The sequence below is a fragment of the Diadema antillarum genome, unplaced genomic scaffold (assembly GCF_040938485.1).
Source record: "Diadema antillarum isolate AM-2024a unplaced genomic scaffold, OU_Dant_1.0 seq00000286_RagTag, whole genome shotgun sequence".
Lineage (NCBI taxonomy): Eukaryota > Metazoa > Echinodermata > Echinoidea > Diadematoida > Diadematidae > Diadema > Diadema antillarum.
Window position 1 is genome coordinate 352,285 of NW_027271314.1, and position 16,521 is coordinate 368,805.

At 39.1% G+C, this 16,521-nt stretch overlaps 1 protein-coding gene across 1 annotated transcript in view; it reads left to right on the forward strand.

Annotated features, from left to right (window-relative positions):
* LOC139730034 (uncharacterized) overlaps positions 1-16,521 on the forward strand; it is a 67,607-nt gene continuing 51,086 nt past the window's right edge. The window contains exons 1-5 of the mRNA XM_071640950.1: positions 1-90; positions 4,462-4,711; positions 6,387-6,488; positions 9,354-9,596; positions 10,754-10,759. Of these exons, the coding sequence (XP_071497051.1) occupies positions 4,628-4,711; positions 6,387-6,488; positions 9,354-9,596; positions 10,754-10,759 (435 nt within the window). The 5' untranslated portion in view covers positions 1-90; positions 4,462-4,627. The remainder of the gene's footprint in view (positions 91-4,461; positions 4,712-6,386; positions 6,489-9,353; positions 9,597-10,753; positions 10,760-16,521) is intronic.

The following is a 16,521-nucleotide window of genomic DNA, read 5'->3' on the forward strand; positions in this document are numbered from 1 at the left end:
ACTTCGTACATTTCTTCAACGGAAGGGGCTGAAGAGGTCTCTTAACTCACCTTATTTTATCGAATTTCTGATCCTCAAGGATTGTTTGAGGTAAGTAAGGTGATGTTCTTCATAGATCCATTGACTTAGTGTACATTAAGTTATGTATCCAATAATTTGGACTGAAGGAAGCACGGAAAATTAGCATATTTTGTGAGAAACTGAACATTCCCAGACGCCGCGCCGTTCAACATCAACATTATTTTGTCATTGCTTGGCTGCCTAGCTATGTCTGCCACTGTGCGTATTGGCCGTGGCGTAGGTGCGCTGCACTGCACTGGGCAATTGCTTGGTTGCATTCATTCATTTGCTGTAGTGTATTTTGGTTGGGGAAGGTTGTGTGCAACTTTGCACTCGGACGAAGTCGAATCAATCATTCACGATCGTGTTGTTGAGTATACTTGGTATTATACTTGGTAGTCTACAGAGACTCCAACCCCAAGCACCTTCTGATCTGGAGATTCTCCCGCCCGAAACCCCTAGCAAACGGGAGACTCCAAGTTGATGTGTGTGAAGCACGAAGTTCCTAGGGTTCTAGATGTTTTCTGGTGCTATCTAAGCCTTATTTGTTCAACATACGATAGCAATAAGTAAGAAATCCTTTCCACCGGGAGACACAGAGCCAGGGCGGGAGAAATTAAATCTCCAGCGGGAGAACGGGAGATTTTGCAAAAATGGGTTTTCGGCGGGAGATCTCCCGTCGAAAACGGGAGAGTTGGAGTCTCTGAGTCTAGATATCCTCTAAAACATTGTCATGTTGTAAAAGGCCCTGGGCCCCTGTGTAAGACTAAAGAGGTGCTTTAGACTAGAGTGGGTGGGGGTGTGTCGTGGTCGTGTTCGGCCAGTCGCCACAATTGCAATTTAGTGAAAGGTAGGGGTGCTAGTTTTATGGTCTTGGCAATTGTGCACTTTACGGCCCTATATTATCGGTGCGAGATTTTACCCTAATCGAGCAGTGCATGCGAATTTGAGTACCTATCAGGCACCGCGGGTTCGACAGCGTGTCTTCCGTATTCCGGCACTGTACTGTGTACATGTGTGTGAGATTTCGCGTTGGGATGCAGTGTGTGTGTGAATGTGTCAACGTGTGTGTGTCCGTGATGAAAGCACTTACGGTACACCACATGATTGCTCTATAAATGCCTTTTGCTGCGAGGCGCGTTGTGATCGAGCGCGAGCAGACCTCAGACAAAAAGGGTGTTGTGCATTGGCACAAAACAGAACGCAACGGTAAACTTCCGTGCTTCAATCATGATTTTAAATGAATGAATTCTGCGTTATATCGTAAGCAGGGGATCACTAATTAACCTATTTCAGAGGACATATGTCCACTCGCGGCCTTGGCGAAATTATTCAGTGAAATTATAATAAAAAACCCCCCAAAATTTTATCCTGATTCGTCAGTCTGTTAATAATGTTTATTTCGTCCAGGCCTATACTGTTCCCCGAGCCCAACCAGACGCCGTGCGAAGTGTGTGTAGGTATAATTGTATGTGGGCCCATGATGAAATACCTACTCACCAATTGGCCAACGGGACGTAGAGCTAAGGGCACCGCCGGTAGGAGAGGTAGACGACCGTAGCAAAAGTGGCATTCACTAGGGCACCTGATGAGGTGGACAGTGTCCTTATATTGCACTTCCGAAAATGCACTGGGTGTCCTAAGACGACAGTGTCCCATAAATATGTATATATACAAAAGATCCGGCGACGGCGTGGAATAGCCTCTGAGTGTCGCGGCTAGCACAAGCGAGAGTAGTCCACTGCTGGAGTGCTGGGTAGAAAACTGCTAGGTACCTGGAAGAGTCTGCAACACCACTAGTACAGCACGCCAATAGGACAAGCGAGAGTAGTCCACTGCTGGAGTGCTGGGTAGAAAACTGCTAGGTACCTGGAAGAGTCTGCAACACCACTAGTACAGCACGCCAATAGGACCAAGACAGCTATATCGCGAGGCGTAGATTACGGTGAAAGTAGCGATGAAAAATCCCCAGATGGAGTATAGAAGGAAATGTAAATCACGATGTAGGATGTAGCGAAGATCGCGATGTATAAATCCGAAATCGGAGAAATATGAAGGCGTATAATCCGTATGAGTGTAATCCAAAAGGCGTATAATTATCCGCATACAATGACAGTCCATGGCGCGAGGTATCGTCCGCGAGAAAAGACGTTGGAAGAAATGTGATATACGGACTAAGTGACTCCAACGATTAGGACGTGCTCTCTGGATGAAAGCTAATCGTGAAGTGAGGAAGCATGGAATGTGTGACAGCGTGGTCGGAGGAAAATCGTCACGGACAGGAGCTTAGAGAGTTGTAATTGGCTAGTGAGATTGTGCAGCTCACAACTAATTGGTAGTTCGTGTCCATGACAACAAAACAAGAGGTGTGTGTACAGAAATCCGACCACAGTTGGAATGCAAGTTACGCGTACATCAGCACGATGACAAAGGCGAAGAATTTAGTGCGCACCTGTCGTGTGTCGGCGCACAAAGAAAGTTCGCGTGGATGTTGACAAGATGACTGAGGTTGCCAGACAGCGTAATTTACAGCAGCCAGAATACCAGACAATATAATACAAGGATATTGAAAACCGCTACATGTGCTACCGATTTACGGGCAGCCATTACATGGGCACACACACACACACACAAGCCTCGCCCGCGTGGTTGGTTCGCGCGATTGCACAGTGTTCGATGTGTCTGTGCCGCAGAATTTAAGCGCAGTGAGTGAGGCGGGCTTTTAGTGAGTATGTGACCTTATCACTTGTCAAATGGCGTTTCATACAGCAAGAAAAGCTCGCCAGCTGCTCAGTACGTGGTGGTTTATGGGATATCACCTTGCGAATAAGGTACCGATAATATAGGGCTGTAAAGTGCACAATTGCCATGGTCTTTTCTACCATTGGTAGATCTAGATCCCTAATTCTGTTTGAAAGAGTTCATGGTGATGAGCTAAATGGGATGAGGGGAGATTCATTATTCCATTCTCTTACTGTTCTTGCAATCTTGGGAAAAACGAGTTTGCATGATGCAAAACTGGTGCTGGTTATGAAAATATAGACCCTAAGTAGATCTAAAATTTAGACCACCTACATTTGTACATGTCCCTTTTACCCTGGTTTTCCTTCAGAGAAATATAGATCTAGGTCCTATGTGTATTCCTTAAATTAATGTCTATTAAAGGCCATGTGACAGCGCTGGGTAGTGAGTGAGCGCCTTTGCGCGGACGTTGCTGTGGATCTTGCATATGAAGCCACGTCTGAAACATTCACTGTGATCAAAAAAATTATTGCAAGGGGTGTCTTCTAGGCAGTATCCACTCCCCAAGATGTGTAGCTAGTGAAAAACTACAACTGTAACTGCACCATCAGATTCAGCATATCCTAAACTACTCGCATGCCACACGCTGGTACAATACTATGTACAAATAGCAAAGCAGACGCCGAGATATCGAGTTAGGTGTGATTCTAACGACATTTTCACCAATTAAATCTTATTGTCGGAGTCATGTACCAGCGCTTTAATAAGATATGGAGCAAAACGTCCTCTTTCATATGATACCAAATTTGGTAGGATTCGATAGCGGAATGGACTGGTGATTTTGCAATAAAGGCGATTTTTGCCACAAAAATGCGGGGTCAAACAGCTTTGGCGCGCAACTCCATTGTGTTCTATGGGACTTGTGTGTTATATGTGTAAGATAAAGGCGCGTTTTGTCTGAAGGTTGGCAGTGTGTGATCAGACACCCTACATGTACTGTTTGACAGAAAAATCTGTCAGATGCGGAGTTTATAACATTTTGGACATTTTATCATACAAAGGCATGGCATCTACTGTAGCCCTCAAAATCAAATATCAGATGCGATGTGTGTTGCATGCATGATGAATGTTGGGACTACAGTACATCTCAATCTAGGCCAGCTAATACAATGTATCTATAGAAGAAGTAGTGAGTGTATGACATTGATGACAAATATTTTTTGAGATGTCATTATTGATCAATGCCATACGATGTAAATGTTGTGTTGCATACATTGATTTCAAGCACACATTAGAATGCAGTTACACATGGATGGTCTGCGTCTTGTGGTTATCTGTTTTGTTTGTTTGTTTTTTTCACTGAGACATACATACACGCTGTACAATGTTTTAGTTGAAATTAACCTTGAATGTTATACTTTCTTAATTTTGAACCTGTGGCTATCTATTTATTATGTTTTATTGAAAAAAAACAACAACAACAACCCACACCAAGGTTCGACCTCCTGTGTCAAAATTTGACTGTGCGTAAAAACATAGGTTTCTACAGTAGCTGGCTGTCAAATCTTGGACAGCGTTATGGTTGATTTATGGGCAGCTTGCTTTATTTATTATTATTATGTTTTTAATAATCTATTTTTTTTTTTTTTTTGTCTTCAGGTACTCATTGCACAAGCCAGCAGAAGATGAATGTTTACCATGCTAATGGATCAAACTTACTTGGGATATTATAAGCTTGATTTCTATTGCCTAATATCCGACTTACTGGGATCTGTGGTCTGTTTCTGTCAACTAACTGGCTGAGTCTGTGTGCCGTTATTACTTGATGAGTGACAACCCAGAGCGGGGAGGGTTCACCATGGATCCTGTCCCAGACCTGGTCCCACTTAAAAACTACAACTTCAGAAAGGTAAGGCTGAAGCCTGACCCTGTACCTGATATTGTGCTCCCTGTTTTGTTGCGAGTCAGGTGCTGCAGTACGTGTACATGTAAAACTAAAAGTGTGTGGCCAGTTGATGAGGGAGGCCAAATGGTATCTTTCTGTGAATGCCATGGCTATGTACTACACTTGATTTTTTGAGTGAATCTCATGAGCTGTTTGATAGCAATTTAGCTTGGAAAAATGTTCTGATGTGGAGTGCCATACAACTGTACATGTAGTTGCAATATGCATTCAGGACACATACCTTTGATAGATAACTACCTTGGAAGTGGGCGTAATGTTAAACCAAACTTATTTGCCCCTCGGTGTTGTGCATCCATGCATTGTACAATTTGTAAGTGCTTAAACGTACAGAATAGGTGGATGATGTGCTGTTCTGGCTCGTAATGAATTATGCCTTTGACTTTGCACAAAGCCTATAGATGGTTTTTGTTTTGACCATTAGAAACAGTTTGGAACTTGTTTCATGCCCTTTTGTTTGATTTTTAGTAGACAAATGCAGATGTGCACTGTACAGTTGTAATACTTATTAACAAGCTTGTAAATTTGTTTGAATAGGGAACTGGCTGATACTCCAACAAGTAATTCTTTAATAGTCTCTTTTGTTTAAAGTCTGGCTCTCTGTGTTTGATGTCTTCAAAAAGCCCACTAGTACACTCTACATGAGAGGAGGCTAAATTTCTCTTATATTTTCGCTTTATTTTACCTAGATTCAGTTTTGCAACAATTATTATTATAACATGAAGTTTTAAGGAGAATACAGTGTATACTTTGTACCCAGAGTCAGAAAGCTGCATTTTGCATGGATATTGCATGACAAAAGCAATTGTTCAGTGAACATTCTGTGTACAAATTTGTAGGTGAAATGTGGCTAATTTGGAGGCTTCATGCAAGTGAATATCAACTTTTGCCGCATTCAGTAAGCATGACCTGTCTTGATCAGGGTATTGTGAACATTTTGTTGTTGTTGTTGCAACTTGGCATTTAATTTGAGTATTAGACTATTTTGAATAGAGGAAGTGATTTATAATCTTAACAGATATTAATCATGACTGCTGAATATATGATTCAGAGGTATTAAACAAATAAAGAAGACTGCCAAGCAAGCACTCTCACTCATGTAACTATTTTATACTATTTGTACTATTTTTCTTTATGCTACCCATGGAATGCTCTAAAATGACTTTGCAGACATTTGACAAATGTCACAGGAATTTCATAAATATTTTCCCAGTGATCTTAATTTCTGATTCCATGTACATGTAGTCTGTAATACAAATGAAATTCTTTATTTCAAGTTAAATACGCTTGTATCTTACAAATGTGGTCACGATGTGTATCCATATCCTACAATGTACAGTGTAACTTCACTTGTAATTTACAAATTGAGCATCCATATCCACACCATCTGATTGTGCAACAATTCTTGCCAGTCTTTCACTTTTATTCCAATGAATTTTATCAAGACCCATAAAGACTAAAGTTGTATGCACTGTATAATTTTGGTTGTACATAGTGTATCATTGTTTATTGTTAATGAAAGATTGTTATTTCTGTAAGATGGGAAATCTTATTGACAGTGTGAGCATGGTGCGTGCTAGAACCACAGGTAGTGATCGATAATGCTGTCTTGCGTTGACAGGCCAAGCTAAATTCGTCAGTGGCGTGGCTAGTGTCCAGGGCGTACGGAGAGAGGGAGGACCCACCCCCTGACCTGCTTGATCCGCTCTATCAAGATAATGAGGTGAGCTAGCCGTCTAATCTCTGTACATGTAGGCCTGTATAATAATTTGTTCCTTTCTCTGTTAGATTAGGATTATCTACACTGTACATTGTCCATGGACATGTACAATATTATTTCCTGAGTTCAATACCAGCAGAAGGTTATTTTCTTGATATGGGTGTGTTCATGAAGGGCGCATGGTTTGTATGTAACGTAGGATTTTACACACACATGTAATACAGTATAGGGGAGTTCTGATCAAAACATACATGTCTGTACATTGTACAATGCAACAGCCTGTAAGTATTTAAATGGAGTTGTTTTTTTTGAACTCTTTTGTTATTGTCATTGTATACAGTAAGCCTACATGTATTGTTTTTCTGTGGTTTGATGATTTTGTTTTTCAATGTATTTCACAACACGAGGCATAAAAATGAAGACTACTTTGTAGCCATTGCAGTCTTCCAATTTCATTTTATGAAAGGTCATTTGATGAAATGTCATTTTAGAATATATTGTTGTGATGGCATGAAAATACATTACCAGTATTCTCATGGTCGGGCATCCAGGTATTTACTGGCAGCTCGAGTGAAAACAAACCAATGATCAGTTTTTTTAAGATAAAATTTAATCTTATTTTGTTTTTCCACAATTGGCTTTTCAATTCCATGAAACTGTCAGATATGCTCTATCTTTATTTCTGATAGCCACAAGAAATGTTATTGATAGACGACAGAAAAGAATGGTATTGGTAGATTGAGGATTCTGAGTGCTTACCGTGCCATATAAAGACTATCACGACGTTCACATACGGGGTGTGTTTTTTTTTTTGTACACTGTATGCTTGTGCATGCAGCATTCGCACAGATTCACTTCACACTCTAGCTACATTGTACATGTACAGTATTTAAATATCGAGATACAAAGTTTTTAGTACTCTCCGCACACAAGCATTTCGTATTCACTCCAGCTACACTGTACATTGTATACTGGAAGTGATGTACACATAGTTGTACATTGTACATTGTACATGTACAATGTATACCTGACCATGAGAATATGTTTACAAAGTTTCTGCTGAGGAACCTATCTGTAGTTATTATCGTAAGTAACTTATTGAAAGTGATGACATGTTCCTGTGATTTCTTTACATTGAAATGTGATATTTTGAGGGACAGCCACATATTGGACTTGATAATTGTGAATATTTTCCTGTTGTTACAATTAACAAAAGCAATAGCCAAAATGTTGAAGGAGCTGAGAGAGCTGCAAAATTGATGAAAGAATTAGAGTGAATTCTGGTACAATCTGTAGCTGATGTTTTGCCATGCAATAGTCCCATGTATCAGTGGGCTATAAAAAAAAAACACACAATTGAAACAAATGACAGGGTATAATGTATCCAAAACTTGTGAATCTGCTGCTTTTTAGTGTAACATACACATAGTGTACTTGCTGTACAAGTGTTGCATCCATCACAAATGTGTTGATAATGCACCTGCATGCTGTAGAAGAAGTCTTTGTCTCGAGGGAGATGTGAAAATGATAACAAGAAAAATATTGAAGTATCAAAGCAGCCATACAAAGGGATTAGGAATAATGTTTAAGTAGTGTTTTGTATGTGAAATCTGTTATCAAATTATGGAGTACATGTATTGGTACTTCAAGAGATTATTTGCCATATCTGCTATCAGTCCGTACAGACTTTGAACTTCTTTCGACTTTGCCTGCAGAAATTTATCAATCACAAAAGAATTGAAAAATAAACTTGGGCATCATTTTGTCAGTATTTGCAGTGTATACAATTTCCAAACTTCAGCATATAAACTATAAGACCTCAGCTGTTTTCTCTCTAAGTGGTAGCAAAAGCTCAAGCAAGTGTTTACATTGACAGACCCATGTACGATGTATATTGTACAGTATGTTTGAATATACAGTATAGTAAATTAGCTTTAATATTCCACTACTATCATTACGCTATTATGCTACCATTACATAGATTTTTAGCAAATGTACTGTGTAGTACAGTATGTATACACTGTACATTGTACCTGTACACTGCACCTTTAGGGATGAAATTCTATACCCATACTTGATTGTACATCATGATAGTTAAAACATGGGTACAAAACTACACTTATTGTAAATCAGTATGTGTTACATGTACAAATGTAGATGGTATACCCATGAATAAAAACAGTTGTATTTGTAAATGTACATGTTTTTCACATGGATTTTCAAAAGATTTACAGTATACAGTTTAGCAGTTTTATGAGAAATTCAATGTGCTTGTACAATGTACATGTACCTGGATGTACAGGTACAGGATGTTCACATGTCTGTCCTGTCATCTGAATGAAGAATCAACATGTGAATATCTATAAAGAATTTGCTCAGGTGACTTACAATGTGTTATGTGTAGGTCTCAAGAATATATATAATAAAAAAAAAAAAAAAAACACCTACCACAAAATAAACTTGAAGGGTTTAAATAAAGTTGCCATGCTGTGTAGTTGTATACAAGAGAACCTTTTAACAAGCTGGGATGCTATCATGTGTCTGTATGTTTTTGCCCAAATATTTCAAACCTTAACCAACTCCAAGCTATCGAAGGTCGAAACTTCGAAGATTACAAATGTGGTGTGAACCGAACTACTGTAAAAGTGGATATTTTCGCGCGACTAATTTTTCGCGCTCAGCGGGGTAAGAAGAGTTTCGCGTGTTCTTAATTCCGCGCAATCAAGACTTCAACTGTTGGAACATATGGTAAGCAAAAATATTCGTGTGCTTTTATTTTCGCGCTAGGTTCTGGTTGCGCGAAATGTGCGAAAATTTCAACATCGCGAAAATTTCCACTTTTACAGTACTGTGTGAATTCACCCACAGGGAGAGGACCATGTAAAACCCTCGGTCATCTACCAGCTGGCCTCCGGAGAGCTCTACAGCAGGGTGTGCTCCAACATCTTTCCCCCTTCTATCCACCCCTGGGAGGGGCACGTCGCCATCATCCAGGGCCTGTCCAGACGCGGCATCTACGTCGTCGACGACCGAGGCCAGCCGGTCACCGAGTCGATGCTGTCGCAGACGCAGAAGATCAAATTGGTGAGTCCCATGCAATGTGCCTTTTCCGTTTAATATGTCAGATTAGGAAAGATATCTAGGCCTATCAAAATATCTTGATGGTAAGTCTTGTGTAGCAGCAGATGTAATTTGGAATTGTACACGTATGTATTTCAGTGACAAAACATCAGTATTAAAATTGAAAATGATTTGTCACTCTCTCATCTCAGATGGGAATAAATGTCTTCAGTGAATCCTTTCAGTATGTTATTATCATGGCAACAGCTAGTCAGACAGTGTATTCTTTTTTGTTTAATATTTGAAAACACTGTAGTCCTTCTGGGTTTTTCAAACATGCTTTTAAATTTATCGGAGATGCTTAAAAATTTTATCCATAATGAAAAGGAAAGTCTTATTCAGAAGTGTTGAAATTTGTCTTTGTCAGAGAAGAGTTACTAAGATTAGAAATTATAAAGAATTACTACCAAAATAATCTGATGTTAGATAGAATTGAGGAGGGAAAAAAAAATCTCCACAAAAGAATGAAAATCAATTCAGGCATTAAATACCCAGCCACAGCAGTAAAGTACATAGGGCTTCATGGCTAGATCTGTTTACTGCAGTGTGCATATTTTTGGCATACAGTTGTGAAAATGTGGATGATTCAGGGGGAGCTACATGTATTATAAGGTCAAGTTTTTGACACAGTTGGCAAAAATTAGATTACTCCGGCTAGACTTCAGCTTAGTCTGTAATCTGAAATCATAGTACACTGTAGGTCTATAAAGGTTTATGGTCTTTGCATGACCTGCACAATTGCTATAGCCGTGGCTTGGGTACAATTCTAGCGAGGGGATGGGTTGGCGCTGTGGGTTGGTACATAATGTTTGTGCACTGATGTGTGTGCATGATGTGTGGGTGTATGTGTGCATCTGTCTTTGACATTGAATATGTGTGAGTGTTTTCTGGAATGCAGGAATGTCATATTCACATGAGCTATTGTATTGTGTTGTGTACATAGTTATGCAAGCTCCAAAAATATAGATTTACACCCAAAAGGCATGCTTGATGTGATCTTCATGTTGTTATCAGCAATTAGTCATGCATGTGAAATGAACAGTAAATAGGACAACCCACTGTTTACTCACAAGAAAAAAAAAGACAACAGCAGAAAAGAAATGAAAAGAAAAAGACCATGGTGTATAAAAAGCCCTACTGTTTATCAGTTGCTTGTTATCTAAACAAGTGTGTACCGGTAATTGCACAAACAGTTTGAAATGTGGACGGGCTCACATGTTTGGTGTAAAATGTACCCATAAACTACTGAGGGCATGAGAGGTAAAGTATACGCGTACAAAACTTGGGATCAGCATCATGTGACACGGCGACGACACTGGATGATTCAGAATTTTGTTTACCGCTCGAACAGACGATGTGTGTAGAACAGATGATGTGTGTAGAATGCTTGGTCGTATGATTCAGATATTTTGGAGAACGCTGCCAGGGTATCCGACCACGTTCCCAATTATCTCCAGGGCTGGCCAGGGTTGGCTCTGTGTTTAAAAATAAAGCAAAGCCCCGTAACCACTTGTTAAGTTAATAGTGAGTCCACACAGAGGAATGTTCGTGGCGGTCCACCCAGTGTTGATGGCGTTATAATGTGATGTGGGCTGTGGAGTCGCGATAGGGCTGCTCTACTGTCTGTGCATACATTTGTAGGAATGAGTCATGCACATACGCACACACACACACCATACACACTTGCATGCACGTACAAGTTTGTATGCACTGGGATGATGTTTGGGTGTGGGGTAAGCTAGTACATTGTACATGTGTGAGAATCCATCTTCTCTGCTCAGAATAGAGTTGGGGGTGGGGGGGGGGGGGCGAGGAGGTGGGGTGGGGTAAAGATTGGGGCACCAATGTGACATTTTGTATACTGTGTGGGTGACTGCCAGGGAGTACATGTAAATATAACAGACAGGCGCAGTGCTTTTCAGTACATCCCGCTCCTGTACATACATAATGCGTTCCGTAATGTATCCATTCACATTACAGACACAGCCTACTAAAGGTGTGTGGATAAAAAGACACTGCCATTGCCATGGGCACTGTCAAGGTACAGAGTCAGCACTCCCTATCAAAAGTGTAGACTTTGCTCACTGTATATTCTGCAGAATGGCTGCATTTATTGTGGTAGGTGTACCAGACTTGATTCAACCTTGTTATCACTTGCTATAAGATGTGGGTAATAGCTACAACTGTATCATGTTTTTATCACAGTTGTAATTTTCCTTTCTGTTTTTCTGAAATGTATCTTCAAGTGTAGGCCCCTAAATTACTATGCCCACTGTAGAGAAGTACGTAGATTGAAATGAAAATCTATCTTCCTCGTGCCCTATCAATGCAATTCTTAAAATTTCTGTTACGAAATTTGGCATTGTCTTGCTTCAAAGGTGTTACTCTGACTCGACTTGCAGGTGGAACAATTCCGGTATACAGACCTGTAGGACAAGGCTTCATCTTCCACCTCTCAAAACACCATTTCAAACTCTCTAAATTTTCAGACATTAGTACAAACTCTGTTGCACTTTTACAAGTCAGCTCTATTGGGACATGATTATACACACAATGGATCCACATGTACAGTGTAGGCCTATATTACATGCATTTAGGCAACATTCAATCTTATGTGTACACGTACATTGTATAGTGTACTCTAGATCTCATGACTGCACATTTGACAAATTTCAGTCTGAGAATTTGTGTTGACATTTGTGTAGTGAGTAAAAATTTGACTTTGTTGTCAAAATGTGGCACATACTTTTTAATGACAATCATCTTAGTTTTATAAACTGGCTAACATGGAGCTACTATAGTAGCTCCATGGTGCTACCAACCTCGCTGTATGGTGTACAACTGTATGACCCCTTGAATCCAACTACTACTGTGCTTGAGTGCCAGTAGAACTCCCCTTTCCCATTTCCCCACCCTCAGTCCCTGACCCCTTTCCACCTCTGTGTTGTTCCATGTCCAGTCATCTCCATTCAACAGGCCTTGATTTTTCTTTTCTGTTTCTCTTTTGTCATTGCAAATAAGCTTGACCCACTTTCATTCAAAGCTAGGTGAAAACAAACCTCAAACTTCAGTAAACATTCAATGAATTGGGAGCGGTGGGGTGTTGATGGGGTGGGGGGGGGGGGGGGGGTGGGGGGGGTATTGAAAAGAGAGGTCACCACTTAAAGTGTGTGTGTGTGTGTTTTATGCATTCTGTGTGTCTGTGTGTGTGCCTGCTTGTGTGTTTGCATCATTACCACTTGAGTACAATGCTCATACAATATTACAATGTATGTGGGCCATTTGAGACTTGCCCACACTGACAAAGTATACAAAGTGTACCCTGTGCATAATGTTAACCCTGCTTCAAGTGTCCAACTGGGTCAATCCACGTCAAATCATCCAATTTTCAGAAAAGTTGTCACCCAACCCCCTCCGATTTTCTTTAAAATCGCACCAAATGTTCCCCAAAGTGTCTCACGGAAAATCCCAAAATATTTTGCCCCAAGGTCAATTGGTTGCTAAGATACAGCCTCACATAGCAACCGATGCGCAATCCAAAATATTAATTAAAAGAAAATTATGCATTTTTGATTGATTGTGGTAGCATGGATATTTATGCAAAAGTGTTCATTACCTGGAAATTGGAAGAACTTTATAGTCTTTGCAAGGAAAAGTGACTGTGACGCGAAATTGACTTTTCGTCAACGTGCACGAGGTCACCGAAAATGGTGTTAAATGCTAATTTCGAAAATTTTAATGCATATTTAGAGGCTAATATCTTCCACATTTCATCACCTTAGGTTCTAAAATATTATGCTGTTGAAGGCTTTGACTTGCTCAGTAATTTTGAAAAAAATCAGCGGATTCGTGCCCACCGTATTTACGGAGAGCGCCCTCAAAGTTGACAAAAATGAAAAATGTGCCAAATTCAAGGTCACGGATCACCCTTCGTCCCACCTAGGAATTGCCTCAATTTTTTTGTATTGATAGACATTGACCTATATTATCTTGGGTTACCAAAGAAATTTTGCTACCGAAATGTTCAATGGTAAATTTACCCCACTGAAAATGGTCGTAAACGGCCAAATTCCCATGTAATATCACATATTGGGTTTAGAGGACATTTCAAATGTCCATGCTTTCAAGATGAAAAGCCCTAGCCCTGTGATATTTGCAGTAGGGGTAGTCTGTTATACATATTTTAGTAATATATACCACAAAACACTTTTATTACATTATAATGACCTTGAAATTTAATCCAAAATTTGATAAAAACAATAAGTCGCTCCATTTTCCTCATTGCACTGCATGTAATATGTGTTTTAAAAGACTTTTCACAGAGCAATATTTCAAGAATTATGAAAGCTGACAGCCTAACATATTACGGTTCTAAACTATTTGTGCTCTTCTTTCAGATTTAGTGTCAATTTGATTATGAATGTTATACCCTTGACCTTGAAGTGCTTCTAAAAATAGCTGTAAATTTGTTAACTACAAATTACACACACAACAGGTGTTTTATGGCATAACATACTAGTGATTCTTTTACAAGCACAAAAGTTTTTTATGGTGTAAATGTTATATACTGGCATAAATCTATAGTTTCTTGCAAGATATGTTACAATTAATTACTTTGTTCTGACATTGACCCTGAATTTATCACGTTCAAAGTCGGGAGAAATGCCTATTCCTGCCCCAGTACAAAAAGTAATAATAGTTGATTATGGACATTGCGCCCAACACATAAGAATGATTCTTATTCTAGCCTGTGAAACGCACATTAAAAGCACTGAGAGTCATCTTTTTGGGGGGATTTGTTCTGTAGCTTATGACAACATCCAAAATCATTTCCATTCTTATGTATTTTCTTGTTTTTGGAATATTTGTTATGTATTTCTTTGTTTTTTATTTTCTACAGCATTTGTGTTTTTTTTTTTAATTGGAAATTGTCACAGCCCACTTTTTCTACCATAATTTGAATAGAATTAATCAATCAAAGTGATAAATAGTAAAAATAGTCAAGTTTTTATGAGTTTCACCACAAAGCACTGTTTTCCATAGGAAATGCACACAAAATCACAAAATATTACTGTCCCCTTTTGTGATTGAAATTGAGGGTCATTGTCAGAACAAAGTAATTAATTGTAACATATCTTGCAAGCACATATAGATTAATTCCAGTATATAACATTCACACTATAAAAAGCTTTTGTGTTTGTGAAAGAATCACAAGTATATCATGCCATAAAACACCTGTCTGTGTGTAATTTGTTGTTAACAAATTTACAGCTATTTTTAGAAGCACTTCAAGGTCAAGGGTATAACATTCATAATCAAATTGACACTAAATCTGAAAAAAGAGCACAAATAGTTTAGAACCTTGATATGTTAGGCTGTCAGCTTTCATAATTCTTGAAATATTGCTCTGTGAAGTCTTTCAAAACACATAAATTACGTGCAGTGCAATGAGGAAAATGGAGAGACTATTGTTTTTATCAAATTTTGGATTAAATTTCAAGGTCATTATAATGCAATAAAAGTGTTTTGTGGTATAATTACTAAAATATGTATAACAGACTACCCCTACTGCAAATATCACAGGGCTAGGGCTTTTCATCTTGAAAGCATGGACATTTGAAATATCCTCTAAACCCAATATGTGATATTACATGGGAATTTGGCCGTTTATGACCATTTTCAGTGGGGTAAATTTACCATTGAACATTTCGGTAGCAAAATTTCTTTGGTAACCCAAGATAATATAGGTCAATGTCTATCAATACAAAAAAATTGAGGCAATTCCTAGGTGGGACGAAGGGTGATCCGTGACCTTGAATTTGGCACATTTTTCATTTTTGTCAACTTTGAGGGCGCTCTCCGTAAAAACGGTGGGCACGAATCCGCTGATTTTTTTCAAAATTACTGAGCAAGTCAAAGTCTTCAACAGCATAATATTTTAGAACCTAAGGTGATTAAATGTGGAAGATATTAGCCTCTAAATATGCATTAAAATTTTCGAAATTAGCATTTAACACCATTTTCGGTGACCTCGTGCACGTTGACGAAAAGTCAATTTCGCGTCACAGTCACTTTTCCTTGCAAAGACTATAAAGTTCTTCCAATTTCCAGATAATGAACACTTTTGCATAAATATCCATGCTACCACAATCAATCAAAAACGCATAATTTTCTTTTAACTAATATTTTGGAATGTGCATCAGTTGCTATGTGAGGCTGTATCTTAGCAACCAATTGACCTTGGGGCAAAATATTTTGGGATTTTCCGTCAGACACTTTGGGGAACATTTGGTGCGATTTTAAAGAAAATTGGAGGGGGTCGGGTGACAAGCACTGGATGATTTGACATGGATTGACCCACCTGTCAAATACGTCCCTCATATTCTGTAACACATGTCACTGTCCATTGAAAAACACTTGAAGGGAAATCTTGATGTTGTTGAAATTGTTTACAATAATACAGTGCAGTATATGTAGGTCAAACAAATTTACATGTACAGTGTTTGCTGTGATCTGATTACAAATTGCCGATCTCGGTTTCTGCTATACTAGTGTAGGCTAATCTACTGGAAATCTGCTTCTGTGACTGAAACCAGTGACATTGAACCAGTGATACAGTTATGAATTGATGTTGATAAACTGTGATGTGTATAACACTCTTTTGTGACTATTAAGTCCACCGCACACTATACAGCTCATGAGTATATGACTGACAGACTTTGGATCTGAAATAAACAAGCATGTTTATTCTGAAGCTACAATTGTATTATGATTGATTTCGGATTCAAAGTCTGTCAGTCGTAAGGTAGTGAGTCGTATAGTGTGCGGCGGGCTTTAGGCACATTAATAATGTACGTAATTCAGCAATATCAAACCATTGTGTGCAACATTGAATTTGAAGTTGATGGATGGACAC